Below are 23,171 nucleotides of genomic sequence, written 5' to 3' on the forward strand. Positions count from 1 at the left end.
TACTTTTCTGCCACATACGTTATCAACTACATTCTTTTAACGAATTTCAACTTTCAGTCTAAGTTAACAACCCTATAGCCCTTCAATCCACCTGATACCAAACACTCTGAATACATATAGTATTTCCAATAGAAAAAATGATATTGACTGGGTAATTAAATTCATGAAGAAATTTGAATGAGCTTTGCTGCAAAAAAATTCATCATTAGTCTTGAATTGGGTAAGAAAAATTTAACAAATTCATATGTTTAGAATGGTAACATTTTATTAGTTCTCTTAAGGATGGAACCCTGAACTCAGCATCCAAGAGCACTCAGAACAAAGTTTATAACTTCAGCTCATTTAAAGGAAGTAAAATAATAATGACTTATAAACAAACACTGATATTTAGTACACAAAAACACGTGGGTCAAAGTAACCATAGCCAATTAAGTACAAGGTATGAAAATCAGTTGAATTAAAACAATACGGTCATAAGAGCAGTTCACTGTTAAAAAAAACTTCAGCACCAACACTGACGTCTTGCACTGATTCATTAACTCAGTAACTCTCGTCATATTGGCACAAATCTTCAACTGCCTCAAAGAAAAATAACCAGTCCTTTTTGTAACAGAGATTGCTTTCATAGGGGCATTCATACTGTGTTTACATATCAAATCAGATGGAAGACTGAAGTAAATGAGGTCAGAATGTTGGTATGCAATAAACTACCCAATCAGTATTTGTGACGGCCAAATAATTGACCTCTCACGTTATTGGTGATTTCCATTATATGATTACACACTGAGATATGTACACCCTCGAAGGGCCACTTTAGTTTAACTGATGGTGTGAATGTTTGAATCTTCAGTCTTCATGGCGATATAGGCCTTCAAAAGCAAAAAATACTGGCTTGACTTCCATTTAAAATAAGCTTTTCCCATAGCCACCGGCATTTACAAAGTGTACAAAAGGAACGAAAGTTATCTAAAAATACTGAAATTGAGTGACTGGATGTACATGGTATTTTTCTTCTCATCCCCTCCACCTATATAAGACTCCAGTATCTCTTACATGTAATGAAAAGTATAAAAATCCTTCATTATTTGATGTGCATTCAATAATTTATCCTATACATTATTGCACCACATACCTTGACAGGCTTCCTGAACGGATTGATTGTACTGACATGAGAAATCACATTAACTATACAGACTGAATCCACAGTCCTGAGACTTGAAATTCTACCATATACTTCCTTTCAAGTTCTGACCAGCAGAAAGTATACTTGTACTCATAAAAATTAAATACAATACAGCAGAGAGTAATGATTATAATTCTCCATTACCAAACACATACGTGACATAAATAATCTATTTTCCTATTCATAGGTCACCTTGGACAATCAACTGGGAGAAGGCACTGTTCAAACTGCCAGTTAATTTGAGTTGAGCAATTCCCTTTTTCTCTCCATTTTTACCGCTTAAAGATAAAATTTTATCATCAAATGCAACTTCATGCAGAGGTTATCAAATGCAACTACATATGCAATTTCAATTATGAATGTCGTACTTTTAAAAACTCACAAAATGCGGGGAATGAGTTGAGATATCTACATCCACAGAAACAGAAAAAAAAATTCATTCTGCTTATCTATTGGATATCACAGCAGCCATTAATGAAGTTGTAACCATCTATAGACCGAATGTAAGAATTTTACGATATTACTGAAGAAAATATTCAATAAAACCGTGAGAAAATTTTAAGATTTCTTATAAAATCTTCTCTCACAAAATAAATGAAAAGTGCTGAAATGCTAGCTGCACTTGACAACAAAATAGCTGGCCACTTTCTTCACACCATTTATAAACAGCTGGCCATCAATTTTGCAGAACTTACTTGGGGGAACTTGATTAGAAAAATAGATGCCTCTTTCTTCATACAGATGTAGCATGGCAGGTGAACATGAAATGCCAAGTTGAATGTATACATTAACTAAACATCTCATAACTGATTATTTAAACTATAACTCGTATAGCACACCATGTACCCTTCAATTTTGAACACTGTCCATTACACATTTGACTAGAGTTTTAGCCAACATGGCAACAACATTGCAAAAAAATACACTTTACACAAATTCTTTGCCCCGTGCTGTCAAAGAATGATACAGTAGTGATCACTCCTCAAAATGTGTTACCTACAACTCCTGGAATTTAACAAGTAACAAAATCTTTTATTGGAACATTACCCATAAAAATAAATACTTTGGTTTATTCCAATGAAATTAACTACATACAATTGAAAATCAGACTTTCACTTGAACATAAATTAACATTTTCATATTCCTCTCCTCTTGGCTCTCACCAAAATCATGCATTTCAGTGCACAACATTGTTATATCCGAGAAAAATTTCTAACATCTTGAGCAATATCTAACTGCGTTCACACTTCTATGCTGAGGGCACTTTGTAAATGGTTGAGAAATATATTTTTATAGATATATTTCCACAAATATTAACAGCACATCAGATAAACATTCGACGGAGTTTTGTATTATGGTACATTTGGACAGATATGGACAAAGTGGCAACATCCACAATGGAAATGGACACTACTTCTTGTCAAAAAAAAGTAGCTTGGACTTAACTGCCCCTTCACAAATCATCAGCCTCTGAGGATTGCTCTTCCTCCCTATTACCCCAGATGAGCCAGCAGATCCATTCGAAGCCCCATTTTCCATTGCACCAGAGTCAGCACTGTCAGTCTTCTCAAGTGTTTTCTGAAGGAGAGTGATTTTGGGAGATCTAACAGTGGGACCACCCTGCAACCCATCCCTCAGGCCAAGCATCTCCATCCTTCGAGCCAACGGTTCCACTTCAACTCCATTCTCATCATAGGACGGGTGAGCTCCCCACCTATGTGGCCTTCCTAAACCCCCCTGCTTCCTCTCAAAGTACTCCACTATTTTTGTTATGTGCTGAGGAGTGGTGGCAGGCCCTCCGTGGCTCATACTACCATAAACAGACCTCTGCTGGTCATCCCAAATGTCACCACCTAGGCTGGAAACATCCTCTGAACTGTCAGTGTATATGGAAGAGGAACGTTTAGAGAAAAGGGAAGAATGAGTAGATGAGTGGGTTCCCCGCCCAACTAAAGCTGCAGCCAACCCAGCGACAATCCGTCCCCCACCAGGATGAGCCACCCCCAGAGATCCCAGGGGACCCCCTCTTAATCCAACACCACAGCAGTCGGGAGAGAGGAGGTCACTCGTGCTGGTTCGTTCCCCGTCCCCCACACTGAAAAACCCAGACTCACACGATCCCCTCCTCCTTAGGTGATGTTGCTGAAGGAGGGAGCAGCCACCGACCATCGCGGAGACAGCTCCAGGGTGACCACTCCGACCAACCCCCGATACGATCCCCACATCAACAACTTCCGAGTCCACCACACCGACCAAGTTCGAACTGGACAAGCACGCCCTCCTCAGAGGGTGGTGGTGATGGTGGTGGAGGTGATGGTGAAGCAGGTGGTGGTGCAGGTGGTGGGGTAACCGCAAGTCCCCTCTCCCCACGTCGCCACCCAACGAGTCGGGCGCTTCCGCCACCACCCGAGCGTCCCTGCATCTCCTGATGGCAGTCGGGGAGGACGGGAGGGAGACAGCTTGGGGTCGCTGCCAAGACGGCACAAGAGGTGGGTCGTTTGAAATAGACGTTGGGGTCGGTGTGGGAACAGGGGTAGGTGTGGGTGAGGGAGAGGCGGGTGGGGTGTCAGGAGGTGTCGGGCCATGGAAGGGGGAGGGAAGCTCGACACAGGATGAGAAGAGTAGGTCCGACCCTCCAACTGAACCTACACCACCGACGCCACTACCACCACCAATCTCTTTCCCATCGTTCAAACTACCACCAAGTATTTTCTTCACGCCCCTGAAGTGGAAGGCAAATGGATTTCTGGGCCCACCCCTACGATAATGAGGGTCCTGTTGGCACATGCTTTCTCCCACTCTCTTCGGTGTAAGGGGGAAAGGGCCGTACCCCTCATCGTCACCACCAGAACTAAGTCTTTCATCAATCTCCCTGACACTATCCATGTCATCATCTTCAACCTCCTTGGAGCACTGACGTCGAAGATTAACATGGTGGCATCGAGCCTTATCACTAGGGGATGTGAGCCTCCCAGCAACTTCCTCAGAAAGTGAACGCCTATGACTTACTGAAATGAAATAGGAATAACGGTCGACTTGTTAAAGTAGAGGGATGGCATACTCAAACACATCTATTTTCAGAATCAGATCATTATTTTTTTAAATTGAAAAAAAAATCAACGAGAATCACGAAATATAAATTTTCAATGCAACCAATGAAATCCCAAATACTAAAATTGATTCTAGATAAAAATAAAATTAGAATTACTTCTTTAATGGATTATTTCTAAATTTACAAATTCACTGCATTAACTCTATTTGGATATAACTTTCCGATACAATTTATATAATATCAATGAATACATGATCTATTCACACATTGAAACAACTTTAAAATAAATGAGGCCTAATAAAATTTATATCAAACACAAAAAGGTGAATCACTAACACAATATTTTCATATAGCCCAATTATAATTAAAGCCCATTTTCTGTTTAAAATATGCTACATAACCATTGATTATTTCAAATAAAATCAAATCACAAGTAAAATTTTAATAAGCTATATAAAATTAAATTCTAATTTATTGATCAAATGAGAATAAAACGTAGTAAAATATGAGATACATAGAAAAATATGTAATCATATATACCTGCAAGAGTGGGAAAAGGGCATAAAATGGACTTGTATAAAAAAAGTAATATAATGATTAAAGAGAAGATCCTTTTCCCAGAAACAATCAATTAAAGCTTATGTTGAGGATACGTAAAACAACTATGATAACAAATAAGAATGAGTATGTAATTAAATTAAAGCATACAATTAGATTTATTCATTCATTCGGTTAAATGATAACATGCATGATGACATGATCTTCAATCAATATATTCTAGCAACTTATGCACAAAATTGAAATACAGTAAAACCAGATAATAACGCAAGTCTTAGGGGACGAAGTTTATACCAGCCTAACCAACAATCCGCTTTATCACAGGAAGCTTGAATTTACAACTGAATACAATGAAATGGTGAATGAAATAATTTTCAGGGACATGATGACTCAAGATTATGTCTTTAGTCACTTGTTCACTTGAAGTTACACTATTGATACCCATCAGCTGGTACACCAGGACAAATTTCACAAAAAGTTACCCCCGAGTATCAATCAAAATCATTAGGTTAATACTTTACGGGACGAGGTGAGAGCCGCAGTATATCCACCGCAGCCGGGTGGGGCGGGTTATAAGCTGTTTTTACTGCATATTAAAATTAAGGCACTCTTAATAATAAAGAATTCGAATGACTATGGATATGACGTTTCTCAAAATTTATCAAATACTTATATAAAAATTTGAACGTATACATATATTACGATTAAAAAAGGTGCTTCAATAAATTCGAGCATGGAGACATAATGAACACATAGACTAAAAAGGAATGAGAAAATGCAAAAATAACTAACAAAAGAGAAAAATGTGTTAAAAAATATAAATCCTTTCTGCTTTACTACTTTAAAACAAGGAATAAATTCAAGCGTTGTATTTATATGCTTTCTTTAATAATAGCACTTTTAATATTCCTTTTTTCGAATGCATGAAATCATGCTTACATTTATCAGATCAAAAAATAAGTATTCTATGTTTGTATTTTAATAATGAATGAGATGTTTTAAGCTATAAGCATCAGGATGAAGACATGAAGTAAGTCCCCTTCAAAGGTCTCTTAGCATAAAAATATTTAAGTAAAACTCAACAATTAAAACTGAAAATTTATGCATTTCAAAATTATAATAAATTTTATTTTGGCAGAAACATGAATTTGAACAGCTTTTAGACATTCTCCTCTATTTAAATAATCTTCCTCTTTATTTTCTCCATGGCTTGGAGGATCATTCCAAATATTTCAAACATTATACACATTCGGTAGCTAACTCTTACTTGGTGCAAGATAGAAAGCAAACAGTAAAACTTTATTCTGGTGGCTAGATTCCATAAACATAGGCACAACACAATTTTTCTTCCATGCTTACATTTACGAGTAGGTGTCTTCTCTCCAACACCATTGGAGGGAGAGACACATGGAGCAGGAGTGGCACTTGACGCAATGGCAGGATTAATGACTGAGGCTGATGCTGGTGAAGAAGGAATCCTGGCCGAGACGATTTTCGCTTGTTTGGCAGGAGTGAGGCACAGGTCAGCCTCCACGAGAGGGGAGGCTACCGAAGGACACGATTTGGAAGCAAGATGGGACGATGGTAGCTGAGCAGAAAGAGCAGCCACCGCAGGCGTGGGGGTCTTTATCGTAGATGATACCAGGGACCCCACCCTCTCCACAGAGGCGCACATCAAGGAAGACACTCTCTCGTAGTCATCAATTGCTCGCTCAAGTCGGCGAACAATTTCAGAAAATGTAGGACGGCTCTTTGGTTCAAACTGTAATGGAAAGAAAATTCACATTTATTTTCATATGAATCGGAGAAATTATATTTGATTAGAAATCCTATAAGGAGATGATTGATTGAGATTATGTAGAACAACTTTATTTAATCCACAAATCTTAATTATGGCTGAACCAGGTTAAGAATCACAGTCATTTTTAGGCCCTCCCATTATCTTATGTGTCATAGGTCAGAGCAATACATAGGAGGTACAAATCTGTTCTTCTATCTTTAAAATGCAACACCACAAAATTATACTGCATACCATTTAGTCATTATGCAGGATGGTTATAACATACAATTTAAAAACAAGAGCATGAAAACAAATATAATAATGGAAAAATGTTCCAAGGCTCAAAAAATAAAGTTTCTGAAATGTTAGAACACAGGTATCACAGAAAATTGACACAATAATACATTTATATCTCACAGGAAAAATATAGATTATATAATGTACTTTTGATGCAGATGACAAAGCACATAATGACAATAACTGAGTTTCCAGAAAAGCATGTGGTCACTACACAAAAGAAGCTCCATAATAAAGAAGTAGAAACTTAAAATCAAGAAAAAATTATCAAGGAAAGGAATTAAATAATAGCCATATCTGTTCAAATATAGGTTAACACTTTGAGACTGATCGTCATCTATAGATGACATGCCTGACTCCGCCCAGATTCGAGCGCCATCAATAGATGGCAGCTGACTACGCTACTAAAAAATTTTCGGATCTGGGCAAAGTTAAAATTTTTACCTTCGGGCTGAAAGTGTTAAATCCTATCACTTCCTTAACTAAGGATTTCTACCAAGGTATGAGTGTCCAAAGAGAAGCGAGTAATAAAGGAAAAAAGCAGTACAAGGGAGAATAGAAACAGTAACCTTTTAGTTTGTCTGAGGTCACTAATTGCTCTTTTGCCATCATTTGACTTTAAATGTTGTTTGACTAATGTAAGATCATTTTCAATTTCGAAAAAGGTGTAGGTAACTAGAATCCAACATGTTCACATTCCCACACATAGCTCAGTTACTGCTACAAGTATAATTAACACCAAACTTATGGATTCAATGACGGCTTCATAATGAATAAAATACAATACACCAATGGATGCATTGGATAATGAATACATTTTTAAAAGTTTATTTAAGCCATGTGAGCATGGAAAAACTTGGTGCAACAATAGATGCTACTTCTTAATTCAAACTCTTTCGACAACTTAATTTCATTTCCAAGGTAGACATAAAAAGCTTGCAACAAGTCTATATATACATCATGCCTGCAGAATAGGGAACAATAAGCAGGCAGAAGAGAGGGTTGAGATTGGAGGTTTATTAGGCATAAGCATGGTTTTCAAGAAATTAGTAGCACTTATGCTTAGTGTAAGGGATTAATGAAAAAGGCAATGAAGTTAGAAAGGGTTAAAAACAGGTCTGATATAAAATATCTGCAACAAAACACTAACTTGTGCTATGAAAAGTGGTGAAAGAGCTTTCTCAGCAAAATAATATCATGTTTGTAATCATTGATCATATCAATATGGAGGATTTAAATGCAACTTACTCTCAAAAAGACATTTGAACATGATAGAAAATAACCTTATGTTAAAGATTTTTCATACCGTGCAACAAGAGAAGGCAAGCTTCAAGAAGTCTGGTGGACATGGACCACACATCTCAGCAAAGGCAATGTAATCAAGTCCAAAGTTCTCCGTTCTTGGTAGCACATCTGGATCTGCATCCACCCGCGCAATTGTCTCACACAGCACAATACCATATGAGAAGACATCAGACCTTTCATCATACCACTGCCCTTTTAAACACTCCGGAGACATCCAATAAGGGGAACCCACGGTAGGCAAGCGATATGGCCTCCTATGACAAAAGATAAAATAAATAAAAACATACATTGGTGAAACTATAAATGTCAAATTATGCCAGAAACACGACAACTAAAATCTAATTCATTGGAGTTTGTGTTATATCTAGTGTCTTCAATTTCATACTTCATATTTTTTCAATAAATGTTTTTCAACAATTTTACTCAAAGCTTTCCTAAGGTAAAAAAATGCCATGGAGCACTTCATTATGATCACAGTAGTTCAAGTATTTACTAAGCACCACATAGCATAATATATTGCATTTCCTTCAATGAAGCGCACTTTTTAGGTTTCTAAATGGCACAAAACTATAGCACACATGGGAAATTCTTAGTAACGAGAGCACTTCCGTGAATGAAACAATTGGGATTTGACTGAACAAGAAATGAATAATGATAAATTCATCCTATATCCCATTTTTAATGCAGTGAATATGGATTCCTATATGATATTTTCTGTCCTTGTAATTGTAAACCATTCTCTAAAATCAAATCAAGCAATAATAAAAAGCCCTTAGGAAATTTTTTTTCGAGTAAGCAAATTTTTTGGTCTTCCTTTACAAACAAATAGTATACAGTATTTGGAAAAGGTTCATAAATGATTAATCATAACTTCAAAAGGGTATCTATTCATAAATTATAATAGTAACTTTGCCAGAAAAAAAAACTTGGTGGTAAAAATATTGCTTTAACATGGCATCATTAACTTGCTATTAATTTATTATATATATTTATCACTATCATTAAACAATTTAAAGACAAAACTAGCCATCACTAAATTGTGTGAAAAGTGCTAATGTTAAACTATGAGCATGAGCATTAAATTATGAGCAATTTAGTAATTCAAAGGCAACAAAATGCATACTTGGGGTCGGGTATCTTAGCTGCCAGCCCAAAATCACCAACCACTGCTGTGAGCTCCCCGGTGTCTTCATTCCTCTTTATCAAAACATTCTATTGGAAAGAAGAAAATATTTAGCTGTAATTACACTCTATTTCTATTTTTCAACCATCAATGAAATAATAATTTCAAGAATCATAAAAAAGTTATAATTGTAAACAATTCATTGCATAGAACAAATGGCTTTATGGCGATAATTAATATAAATTAAATAAATTTTAGCAAAATTAAAGGTAAGAGAATTATGAGTAATTTGCTGGTAAGATGTTGTTTTGTTTACAATTGAGTTCAAAACACATCCATGAATTTGTTTCCAAATTTATCTCTTTGTGAATCTCGACCTAGCTAAATATTTCTGACTACATACTTCCATGACTTAACTCTCATCGTCAGTTTTAGCACCTTCACACGATCACATATCATAATTACTCAAATAATACCATGGTAATAATTTCACACTCATTGCAAAAAATAAACCAAACAAATTCAATCTTTATTTTGACAATCATGATGAGGTGCTCATTTATATGAAGTCACACTCGGTTTTACTTTACAAAATTCTTTCATGTTTTTGTTCTTGCACATACATTTAATAGTTTGAAAATCCAGAAAACCAAAGAATAGATCAAAATGATTCAAGTAAAGAATGCTCATGAATTTTTTAACAAAAACTCAAGCTTTATTTATGACTCGTATAGCATCACACACCACAGAGCTTTCCAACTTTACCTTAGAGGTTAGGTCCCGATGAAATATTCCTCTTGAATGCAGGTACTCCATTCCACGAGCAATATCCAATGCCAGGTGCATCCGAGTGATGTGAGGTAAATCAATACTCCTATTTTGAATGAGCTGCTCAAGGCTTCCTCCATTAATGTACTAAATCAACATAAAAAGAAAAGTTAAATAATTAGTACAACAAAGTAATCACAGAAAAAATTAATCAGGAAATTCTTACAACTATGAAATTTAAATAGCAAACCAGCAATTAACATCATCAAGAAACATGTCACATCAAAAGCATCACATTAAAATTATTTTTACATAAAAACTGATGTGCTAAGGTACCTAATTAGATATTAATTCTCATTAATGAGGGTTGAAATACCTTCTTGTGAGATTGATTTAAAAGAAAATTCCAATACCCCATACCCAGCCCCTAAACTTTGTCTGATCCAAGCAGCTCGATGATTAAAAATAAGCTCAATTTTACATTCTCCTTTTCCAGGCATTATCCTCAAAATCAATCTTTTTTTTGTATGAATCTGAGGAATGTAAAATGCAGGGGGAATTATTTAATTATCATTAAAAAATATTCCATTTCAATCCCTTAAATTTTCAGGTAACTGGTTGAACTGTGTATTAAGTATATATTAAATGTACCTATTAATATTTCTATTCTTTAATTAGACCTATGACCATTGCTTTACATTTTTTTACCGTAACTTTCACCATAAAACACAATATTGTTGTTTAAAAGCAGAAAATTTTAGCAGCCAAAATGGATCACTAGAATTAAATGGCACATCCAAATTAATTACATTAAATATCCCTGTTGATGGCAACAAACCTACTTTTATCCCAGTTACTTCAGTAGTTTCTGCTGGGAATGATTTATAGGGAGGTGACATGATAAATAATGCAGCATTTCAATGAAGCTAGATGAATAATTAAAGCCTTCCACAAGGATTTTGAATAAAGGATGGTATATATGTCACATTCTCAAAGGCAGGTCAAGAAAAATATGGGGGAACTTATTGGGAACAAAGACGATATGCAAAACAAAAGTAAGAATTTTGGCCACTCAGGGACAATTTTCCAAAGCAATTTTGCACTTGTTTCCTCACATAGGGTACTGGGAGTAAATTTGGGCAGTTAAGGAAAATGAGTCTTTTCTGGCTCAAAATCACTGGAATAAACTCCCAACTGACGAGTCATTTGCGCAGCCACGATGGCATTCAAAGATTTCCGTTTGCAGAAAAAAGAGGCCAATTGACACAGTCGGTTTTTTTTCCATTGCCGTTCACGTCGGTACTAGTATTTGGAGGAGGCTGCCGGTTCCAAAAGGACTACCTCTTCGCGTACCATCCGATGAAAGCATTGCCATAATACAAGTCGTAGAAGCGAAAGTTGGATTGCAATTCCTTTGAAAAATCTCCGCTACCGCCCAAAGCCAGCCCTCTAGACGACAGAACAACACGTTCAAAACCAGAAAATATTTAGTACATATTGATAGGAGATAATGAATGAACATGCGCCTTTAAATTTTTGAAAATATAAACTCTTCAAAAGGGACTCTGTAGACGTAGTTTTAATACTTGAGCTTAGATAATTTACGTGCGGTTCGAACAATGTCGTACCTATTCTCCAATTTTCGACCACGAAAAGTTCATTACCTGCACGCTCGATTTTGAAAGGCAAACTGAACTATGGTTTCAGGATTACGCCAAACTGTACTCATTCTCTCTATTTGCCAAAAAAAGTTTAAATGGAGCGAAGTTAAAAATAAAATATAAATAAATGAATAGCGCAAAATCTTTCCTTACCCATGAGAAACAAGGAAAATAGAGATTAACTTGATCTAAAAATATCTTCTTGAAAAAATGATAGCTGCTTGAAGAGAAAACAGAAATTAACTTATGACCAATTGCCCGCGAAAGCTTCAATCAATTTGAGTACTAAAAGCCGTTAGGAGTCACGCTACTATGGCTCAATACCGAAATCCTCTTCGCGGAATTTCAGCCTTACTGTCGTCATGATTAAGATGTTCTCCGCGTGAATATGATTCCCGTTATTGTGATACACATAAACGAAAGAGATAAAGCAGCCTCCTCAAAAATCTTTACTTACAACACCACAAGACGACTTTCGATCCATTCGTATAATTTTCAAGTGCTTTGCAATACACACGCAACCCTGCGATTTACGATAGACGCTTTCGTATTTCAGCCTGAGTAAAATCATGTCGGGTCGGAGAAGTAATATTATCGAAATCGCACCCTTCTACATACTGAAAACTATGCAAATGCGGGTATATATTTTCATATGCTTTTCACTTAACTGTCATCATAGCCCTTTAACCAAGAATGTCATTATTATGTCATTCTATTCCTACTTCACCCTAATATCAAAAGTTTTTGCCGGTTCCTTTGTCGTAACTCGGGTGAGGCCAAGCGAAGATCCATCCCATCTCTCCTACCTGGCTTTTTCCCAAATCACTGGGGAAACCCCGACTTATTTCTTACCTGAAACTTGGAGAGGATTCCTCGCACATTCCGAGGGCAAATTTCGCCTTAGGAACACGCGATGAATCAGACGCAGAAACCGTAAGATAATCCAACGGAAAAAAGACATCATAAACCGAAGCAACATAAACCGAAATGGGTAGGTAGTAAAATTAGGAATGGACCACTGAAATATATATGAAAATTCTCTCCCCCAAAAATGTTCTAAAACTATCTATGGGTTCAAGTTCTTAGCCTCGAGCGATAACACATAGGCGCAAGAGTTCTATAAACATTTTGAACCCTTTACTTTAGGAAATGAGAATAATTTAATTCCATTTAGTCTCTCTTCAACCTTTTCCGGGCCCAGGAAAATGCTTTGGTACTTCTCACAGCTCCTGGAAACATCACATTATATACAATTTTCCAGTTTTAAGAGAAAGCTTCAAAACACTACCAGGCTCGGACTTCTTTATTCTACGCAGCGCTTCTAGTGTATCGGCTAATAGCTATCTCTTATAATTTGTATGCATCCAGTTTTATAAGGTAAAAATTTTAATACCTACAAGATTAAAACGGCAATTAAAAGACTAAGAATGATGATATTACCATTGGATACTTTCAATATATATATTTCTTGTGAAAAATTCAACTCACCTTGAATAAATTTATTTCATAAACATTTCATATCGAAATTAACTTGATTTGAAGATAATCACTCATGTTGAACATTTTGCATATTATCAGTTTTCATTTCTACATCACATTACTCTAAGCGTGTGGCGTGGTATGTTAGGACACCAGTCGTTTACAAATAAAAAGGAAAATTTCTAACAAAATTCCGCCTAGCATTTATTAAATTCCTTTATTGCCTGAGGGGAGAACGAATTCCCATACCGGCTCGTTCTGAAAAATATTTCCCTTAATTTATCATTTCTGTTGCACCTGGATACATGGTGGGGTTCTCGTAATATGTTCTCCGTGTCGCTCTTAAAGATTCTCAATTACTCAAGCTAGCCAAGCGCGCAGCCTCCGCGTCTATGGAGGCTCCAAGCCGATTTCGTTTAACATTTGTGCAACGCTTTCTGTACGCTCATAGCAATTTTCTTTCCTTAAGTTATATCAAGAATTCACACGTGAATTTAGTCCGCAAGCATAGACGAAAAACTGCTTATGATTGCAAAAGGAGACTACATCACACCACTCTGGTTAGGCGCGCACTCAAAACCCCGTTAAGTTCGGAATACAATGGCTGTGCGCCAAGCCTAAGCATCAACAGTGGCAAAACGGTAAAAGAGAACAAAAAATAAACACATAACACCAAATGCAATAGTTTTCGCAAGGATAACCTTGACAAGTGCAAGATGGTTACCAATACACCTGAACCTCCACAAAGCATACCTTGTTCATCAAGATGTCCCGCCAAAATACGGCAGAAAAGTAATAATTTATCGAGACAAGTCAGGAATGGTCAGAATAAAAATATCTGAAAACTGCATTTTCATTTCAATTCAGATATTTGAAGTGATAAAATCAGAAAGAGACATTAGGCTCAATCTTGAAAAAAAAACGCATTTACAATCAAGAGGTTGGGAATAACTTTTTCATTTTCAAGAACTAAGAAGAAAACCCGAAAACCCTACTGTAACTAAGAAAGTGACCTTAAAGGAATTTAAAATTAAAGAAGAAATTTTTATATTAAAAAAATCCCTGGCATGAGTGAGAATTCACAGAGCATTGCAACGGTCTACCTACAGAAAAAAATATAACACGAATATGGTACAGAGAAGTTTAAAATATAAATGCTTAAAGGAAAGAGCAACACATAAAATGATGCAACCACATATACACAATGCAACGCAATGCAATGGAGCAATTAATTGTCGGGATTTGAGCGTCCTTCTTGGGGGAAACCCTACGTAAATGAAAACACGACGACCTCTATTTTCCTAAGGTATACGGTAATCTTTTTTTAACGGTCTGTAATGCTTCAATCAGACTGGAAAATGGTACCTAACACCACTTTAAATTGAGCAACTACATAGGTATGTATACAACAATACCACTAAAATTTACGAAAGTTATTAAGTACATTTATTTCGAACATGGAATTTGTCAAAAAATTATGAACTACGCACTCATTCGTTTCTACATAGCTAGGCACACAATTGACACGGAATAAAAATCGGGTAAATTTGTTGTTGGGCTAATATCCATGTCTCATGTACACAGCTATTAGAGGTTGAGAAAATTATAGACAGTATTTTATAGGTATGACTTTTTGGAAACGTATACAACATAAAGACAGAAGTTCTCTAGAGCGTTCCACATTTAGTTGACAGTATGGGCTCTTATGGAGAATCGTTTCCCATGTTAATCTCCATAAGGCCGGGAGCGCGGTGTTGTCAATAACAGCACGAAAATTAATGTTGCGTTATGCACTGATTAAAAATTTCATTCTAATGTAGAAAGAGATGCTGCATTCATTGGTGCCAATAGTTTTTCGATAAAAATTATAACAAAAGCTATAAAAAACATTTCCTTCTATTTCCGTCAGAAACGTGTATTTTTTTGCTTTATCTTCTTCTCGCAATTTCTGCCTGACCGTTGTCTGTATTGAATCGAATCTTCTGCAACAAATTCTTCACACTATTTTCTCCTTGAATGTATTCACCAATTGTACAAATATTGAGTTAAAATGTTGTTATGCCGACGTAACACCCTTTAGGACAAGAACATTTTGATTTTTGCAAGGTAAAAAGTAGTCCCTTACTAACTTACGTCTCTCACGTCGTAGGTCCCTATATGCTGCGTATCAAATGTGAATAAAACTGCAAGGTTATTTTTGGTGAAAAAATCATTAACTTACATCAATTCTGAAGCGAGTTACAAGGTTTTGATCTTAAGAAAAATATTACGGAGCCGCTGGGCCGGGCTTCTTGCTTTTTCTTGCGCGCAGAGGGAAAATTCTCGGGCGGAAAAGGAGTTTTTTGTCAATGCATACAATGAAATGTATTTATCTATTCGTTTGATATCCTAAACAGAGAATACTCATACGTCATAACAGCAGTGTTTTTATCTGAATACATTGATACACGAAAGTAAGCAAGCGGCTTGGAAATAAGACGCTTTCGCTTTGGGTGTTTAGGTCCCATCGCGGAAACCAAGAAAAAGAATATCTCATCATCTATGCGAAACACTACCCCATCCAGTGCACGCCTTTTACAAAAGGGGGCTTGGGTTTGTTCTGAGTTCCTTTCATAGGGTACCATAAAACCTGCACCAAAAGCGACCCTAGCCAAAGGGGCCGTGGGAAGAATTTACGAAGGCGTTCAGTTTGTCATTGCATTTTTTTGGAGTGAACAAGTGTTGTGTGGTCTGCTGAATTTGAGAATTGTGAAGTGTGTTTTACACTTATCTTTCCTGTAACACGCCCAATTAATATGTCTGATACAAAGAAGAGGAGAAAAGGTGAGAAGCTCATAAGCCGCGAAAGACAGTTGGTGCTCGAAGTCTTCTCGTACTTCAGGAAATCTCTCAGCATTAGTGAGGGCTGCCGAGAAGCTTCGAAGGCTACTGGGTGCTAGGAGTACACTATTTACAGAGTGAGAAAGGAAAGCTCCCGTGGTCCATTGGTAACTCCTTCAAAAACTAAAGAAATTAGGCAGCCTTACAAAAATTCGAGAGCAGTGATTTTCGACGGTTTGGTGAGATCGGGAATTAGAAGGAAGGTACATGAATCCTTCGTGAAAAATATTCCTCCGACTTTAAAATCCATCTTAAACTCGGTAAATATGGATAGTATTCTCCCAGATTACAAAAGGACAACACTATATCGTCTTCTTTTGGACATGGGCTTCGTGTACGAACGCAGGGGGAAAAGAATCATCCTTATCGAAAGGGATGATATTATTCGTTGGTGGCACAATTAACTATTTAAGGCAGCTAAAAAATATCTTCACGAACACAGGACGAGTGTATTCACAGGCGAAAGTTGGATTAATGTTGGACAAATAGTGAACATTAGTTTGCGAAACAAACAATTAGAGAATCCGCGTCAAGCTTTCCTTGCTGGACTAAATACTGGGCTTGGCCCCCACTTCCCGAGGAGGACGATGTGCAATTATACACGCAGGAACGGAAAATGGGTTCATAAAAGGAGCATCGCATGTGTTCCTGCACAAAAAGAACTCAATGGATGATCATGAAGAAGTGGCTGGCGAGTGTTACGAGAGATGGTTTGAGCACTCACTTCTTGCAAATTTACCCGATGGATCAATTATAGTGGTAGATAATGCCTCCTATTACTCAAGGAAATTGAAATCATTGTCTACTACAAGGTGGAGGAAAGAGAACATTATGGAAATTAGCTTTGAAGATGTCAGCTTGAAAAGAGATCTTTAATTTGCAATAAACCAAGTACGGGAAAATTTTGAAAAATTAAAGATTGATGATGTCTTATACAACATCGCCTTTCATGTAATACTAGCCAGAGCCAAAAAATATTGCATAATATGGAAGGAATAGAAATTTTGTCTCATTCAGGAGTGGCGATAATTTTTATTATCCTTCAATTTATTGTTATTTTTTACATTACAGATTATTCATTATTCAGCTTGTGCATTGAATAAGTACGCGCATAAAATAACAAAAGACTTTTCCTTTTATATTGCAGCAAAGGTATTGTAATTTACGCTAAAAAATTCCTTAATTTACGTCGTCTCTCGTGCGATCCCTAACTCCTTTTTGAACTAAACCATTTTGGCGCCATATTATGTGTGGTTGCATATGCTCTTAGGATGCCTGCCGGCGGAGCGGAAGCTTGGCAACACTGTTATCCATAAGGCCCGTACTGTCAACTAAATGTGGAACGCTCTATACGAATTAATCAATGAAGGAAAAAAATTAAGTATGGCTTTGCATAAGAAAGGAACAAGTCAGTACCTAAGCAGACACATTCCTACAGGTAGTTCAAGTGACTAGCAATAATTTGCACAAACACTCTGTCGTGACTGAAAGGAATTCTCAAGTAAGTTTGAAAGATCGAGAAGTATAAAGCAATAGAAAACAACATTCTCAGCACGCGATGTGATTGCACGTTGTGGAGAGATATCGGGAGCAACCGCCGATAAAACGTTGCAGCGTTTACAAGACTAAAGACGAGCATTTAAGGCCAGAAAGATTATCATAAGATACTGAGTGAACGGAATGAGCAGATCTTTTAATTCTATACGTAAGGGAAGAGTAAACGGATCACTTTGCTTGAACACCCATATCGCTTATTTACTCGAGAAAGAGCAACAATCGTGAAGCAAAAAATCTTCAGCAAAAAGCATACGAGAAGACATGCAATCGGATCGAATCGCCGATATTATTTGACTTAAACATGTATATATTCTACCTGAGCAGCATCGACCAGAGATACTGGATACAAGCATCCACTGCGCCCTTACGGTCTGATTAAGGCTGCTGGCTCATCCGTAATAAGCTATTTAAAACCGTCAGTAATACAAATGGATCATTTTACAGCATTTGTGCCGCAAAAAATCAGGAAAACTGATAAGAAAATACAATGAGCATGGTTAACAGCTTTTCAAAGGACAATTTTGTAGACGGCCGTTTATTGAAGGTTTCCGACAATACTTCATAAATTAAACTTCAGCGAGGGTGATATTATCCACCGCGTTCTCAAATAAAATTCAACAAAATCAGACAATATTGAACACAATATTTGTTTTTTATAACTGATGACGTCCAATTAACACCAAGTCACGAGCCTGAATCTCAATGATGATAATTCAAAAGTATCAAGTCCCACGACTCATTCATACTTCCAAGTTTGACGTTCTTCTGTCATTTCTGAATGCTACCAATAAAACGATTATACTTCCATCACTGAATTGCGAAAACTTATTCACGTTAAATCTATTTCATAACGAGCGACGAGATTGATATTTCTTCATCGCGGACACTGATTCTGAATCTCAATGATACTTTACGATCCGCAATAATCCTCCCACACCATGCATTCAATCTCTTTCACTTTTTTCACGGAATGGCTATTTTTCAACGCTTTTCCGGTGGCCCTTCGATGGTTCTAGTTCGTGCGTTGCCACCAACGCTTAAGCGCGGGCGCGGAAGCACAGCTCAAGGCCAGCGCATACAAAACACACACACACAATCACGCACTAACACACGTTTGATTGCCAAACACGCAGGAGAGGATGCGGGGGGGGGACGTATTGCGATCACGCCCTCCCGCACCAATCCCACGGTTCGTCGGTGACTTCCCCACTCACCACAATTCGGGAGATTGATTTCCTCTCCAAACGATATTATTATTTTCCTCCTGATTTCAAAACCATCAACATCTTTGAATGGGAAAGGCAATGGATGTCGCACACTATAGCGACCATTCTTCTTCAAATCACCACACTATGGTCCGAAATAAACACGTATTGCTGAGGCCCCACAATGCATAGCCAGAAACCAAAAATTAGTTGAATTTACAGCTATTACTACGCAATCGGATGAAGAGGGTGAGGAACTGCGATGTCGGGAAATGAAGTTATTGACTAAAGTTTACAAGTCGATTGCGAAGTAGGAAACGCAATCTGCGGCCCACAAATACTGAGCTGTGAATGGAAATCGCAGCTCAATTGAAGGCTTCCGGGTGCTTCCGAAAAATAGCCGCACTGCGATCAATGCTTGTTTTCCTATTTTTATGGCATTCACGTGACTATAGACTAAAGAGGTTGGGAAAGTCAATGAAAGTAATGTAGAAATTATGAAAAATTGGGTTTTCAACAGTAATCTCCTCGTCACAGTATCAATGGGAGGACACAGGAGATAATGTCCGGATGTACAGGCGTCAACCGTTATTAATAAAGCCTAGGCATTAGGCTAGATGGATGATATGCAAGAGGGATTCGAACATTAAAATTACGAGGGTAGTAAATTTGATAAAAATATGAATTGTACACATTCACTCTCTTTAAAGATATATTTAGCGTAAACATTAATACAAATAAGAAAACAAAGCAGTTGCTATATTTATTTTCCATCGAAACGTCGAGTTAACCCTTACGGAAGCCCGAGATGATTTCACAGCATTAGTTCACCCGAAAAGCATCAATTCGTTTAAACAGGTCCAATACCTAAGCCCGCGAGGAGTGCCTTAGAGTAAGCATCACTCCCGCTCCACCAGACGGATTTTGACTTTTTTTAGGAGCCAAATACTGGCATAAAACTTGAGCTTTCATAAGGAAACTTTCAGTTTGTATTGAGTAGACTTGACAACATTTACCAATATCTCTAATATAAAAACTATGCCCATTACATAAGACTAAGGCTAAGTTTTAAAATTTGAGACACAGGAAACTATTAACAAGGATCAACTCCAGCGCAGTCACTCCGAATGTTTCAATGTGACAGCGTAAGTTTCAAAAATTAATGTCGAGAAAAAAGATAGGCGAGAGTGTTACATTATCCACACACGAGAATTCCAAGCATAATATTCTCCCCCAAGCTAATCACGACTTTTTTTGTCTAAACACGGGGCCGAGAAGGAGAGTGATGACTGCACGACAGTGAGGGCGTGATCAGGGGTCGGAAATGACGGAGGTCGGCAACCAGTAAACCTCGGGGGTAAGAGGGAGAAGCATGGGGGGAGGAAGGTGTTGGGGATTTGGAAAGGAGGAGGAAGGAACCCTCCGCCTAATTGGATTCTGCCTCACGCCTCGAGCGGCTACGTCTTCCGCTCGGAGCGCGTTACATTTCCCCCCCCCCTTCTCCCACCGGACACTATTCACACACCCCCCCCCTCCCTCCTCAGGGGACGTCCAATTCGCACGCCCAGCTGACCGGCCAGTCGGCCCACGCAAAGCACAGCCGCATTGCGATCACGGAGGGAGGGACTACGTCACGCAAGGGCTCCGCTGACATTGACCCACTTAAACGCGCAAGAGATGAGCAGCGGCCAAACGGGGGACAAAGGCGATGCACAAGGCGGGTGCAGGGCTTCCATGCATCCATCGGGCACTATCGGAATTCGGAGGGCTAACGGCTTGGCGGGTACCTCTTTCTCACACATTCCGAGTTTCAAAACAATCTGCCACACTACGAAACATAGATCATTCCACTGAGACTGAACAACATTCAAAATAAAATTTTCTCGTGTATTTTGTATAAAAAGTTTTGCTTTCATAGATGAAATATTAACTTAAAAAGAAAAATTCGTGTGGATGATTCAATGCATAGGCGGATTTAGGGGGGGTATAGGGGCGCGTCCCAAAGACGCTAAAAATAATAGACAAGATATTTACATAGACAAAAAAATAGACAAGAAACGGTTAACATTACGTTCGATTTTAGTGTATTACGGAGCCTCAATCATTTACATAATTTCATACTAAAAACTTTCATATTAAAATAAAAAGAATATTTCGTATAGTAATTGTTGTATGTTATTTTTTATCTCAAATATGAGAGACAGTTTGCCTTGTGTACCACCCCATAAAAATCCTGGATCCGCCCTTGAATCGATATTATCTAATTACAAAGTATCGAAACGATAAATTCAAAGAAAGATTTTCAAGTTTTACAAGCCAAAAGCAGCCGTATTTTTATGAAGGCAAGTGATCAAGTGTGAATTGTTTTCGCCCATACGATTTATTTGCTAACACTCCAAAAATTTGATGGCCATGCTACCCTGGGTAGCTACTTATTCTGGCTTCAGGGAAATAGATTTTTCTCGCATGTATATTTTTTCCTGCATAGGAGTACCATCATTATTGAAATTATAGAATAGCAATCCCATTTTTTAATTCTCAGTCGATTATGTTTTTTTTTATTAAAAATTACATTTCCTTCGTTTCTCGCTGGACACCTCACGGAGCAAATGACGATATTTTACTTCGTGTGACAGATAACATTACCAAAAAACTTCCCTTGTATGTGTTATTCGTGGAATATGTACTTTAAATTTAAGGAACATGCAACAACTCGTTTTTTACCATGTTATATAACCCCTCTCTAAATAAGTTTAAAAATTATGCTATCATAAACGTAACATTAACTTAAAGAGAACATTCACTTGTGCCAAGAGTTTTCTTTTTCATTTCAATACTAATTCTGTTCATGTAAATGATTTTATCACTGCTGTCCAAGCGTATAAATTTAAAATCTTAATAAATTCCAATGTAAAAGCAGGTTTTATATAATCATTTCCGAGATATTCTAATCAATTCAAAGATTTCACTATTCTGATTCGTTGGGTTCAGCCGCTTTTAACTTCTCTTCCATGTTCGTAATTATCACGCAACGGATACATTTTTATTCTCCATTTTTCCCCACAGCGATCAAGGCTTATCAAGTATTAATATTGTAAGTATGTAACACATTTTAAATTTACTTTTCCGAGCATGGAAAATTCAGTTTCTCAGAAATTATAGAATGAGAAAGTAATATTTCCGTTAATCTTCCTGATTGATCTCCCTCTGTGCATTTAAATAGAATGAGTTTCACGGTAGGAATGGCTTTTAGCGAAATACTACTATTAGTTCCATAAACACGTCGCGGTAAACATAAATTACTTGTAGTAATATTGTATGCAAGGTTCGAATGAAGAATTATTTCCTCAGCATTTCCTTGATTAGCATCGGCCATGAACGAATGATAATCAACATGATGCTTTGGAAATGACTCCACTTGAATCTTGAATGTTATTTAAAAATAATATTTCTATAAAATCTTGGCAAAAACACACCAAGTCCTAAGAAATTGAGCCGCAAAACACTTTTTCGGTGCGACTGAAGGAGAATTGCCATTTTTGTACGATTTTTACGGAAACTCGTCAAAAAATTTTATTCCTTAGAGAAGTTACATCAATCTGTAGGAATCGTACTGTACGAATGTATTAAGAACCCCTGCACATTAAAAGTAGCGTTAAAAACAGTAAAATCCAAACGCGAAAACATGGATTTACAGTCTCAGTGCTAACAGTGTTTATGTACACTAAGCTGGCAACTAAGACTCTAATTTAGCAGAATTTTCTACGGTGAAAGCTTGAAGAAGTGTTTCACTGCGCGGCGCCAATAAAATGATCTTCCATTTCATACAGCCACCAACAGATGGAACTTACTTCAGTCAGTGCGTGGAGTTGGCCTTCATGGACACACACCCCCATGAACCTGCAAAAAAAGAAGAAAGAAAAGATTAACGAAAAATCATGAAGCATCGGATATGCGAAGGGAATAATATCATTCACGCACATGATTCAAGCTCTGAATAGCAGATAAGGATACCAAGAGGCTCACAAACACCCACTTCTCTTGAAGCATGACCGATGGCAAAACTTAATTAACCCATCAACAGTGGAACAATAGCACATGAAATTTATTTTAACAAGCAATATTTAAAAAAAAAGTAAAAATAAGTCAGACATATTCCAAAGCCGAATTTGGAAGAACAAACAAAGGAGGCTAATAGTATTAAAATAAAAGAGAAAAGCGCTATGAAAACAGTCTTTAAAAGGAAATGCATGCAAAGATGATGCTTTGTCTAGGTATAAAAACTTATTATTTCATGGTTAAGTTTGTAGAAATGACACCGCA

The 23,171-nt window shown here is 37.2% G+C and overlaps 1 protein-coding gene across 1 annotated transcript in view; it reads right to left on the reverse strand.

The window, feature by feature from the left end:
* Nucleotides 1-243: 243 nt before the first annotated feature.
* The window catches only part of LOC124158182, a 194,421-nt gene continuing 171,493 nt past the window's right edge, over nt 244-23,171 (reverse strand). Inside the window, exons 3-8 of the mRNA XM_046533372.1 lie at nt 22,700-22,748; nt 10,064-10,213; nt 9,299-9,387; nt 8,177-8,429; nt 6,153-6,555; nt 244-4,191 (exon numbers count right to left, since the gene is read on the reverse strand). Of these exons, the coding sequence (XP_046389328.1) occupies nt 2,594-4,191; nt 6,153-6,555; nt 8,177-8,429; nt 9,299-9,387; nt 10,064-10,213; nt 22,700-22,748 (2,542 nt within the window). The 3' untranslated portion in view covers nt 244-2,593. The remainder of the gene's footprint in view (nt 4,192-6,152; nt 6,556-8,176; nt 8,430-9,298; nt 9,388-10,063; nt 10,214-22,699; nt 22,749-23,171) is intronic.

The sequence above is a fragment of the Ischnura elegans genome, chromosome 1, assembly GCF_921293095.1.
Source record: "Ischnura elegans chromosome 1, ioIscEleg1.1, whole genome shotgun sequence".
NCBI classification, from domain to species: domain Eukaryota; kingdom Metazoa; phylum Arthropoda; class Insecta; order Odonata; family Coenagrionidae; genus Ischnura; species Ischnura elegans.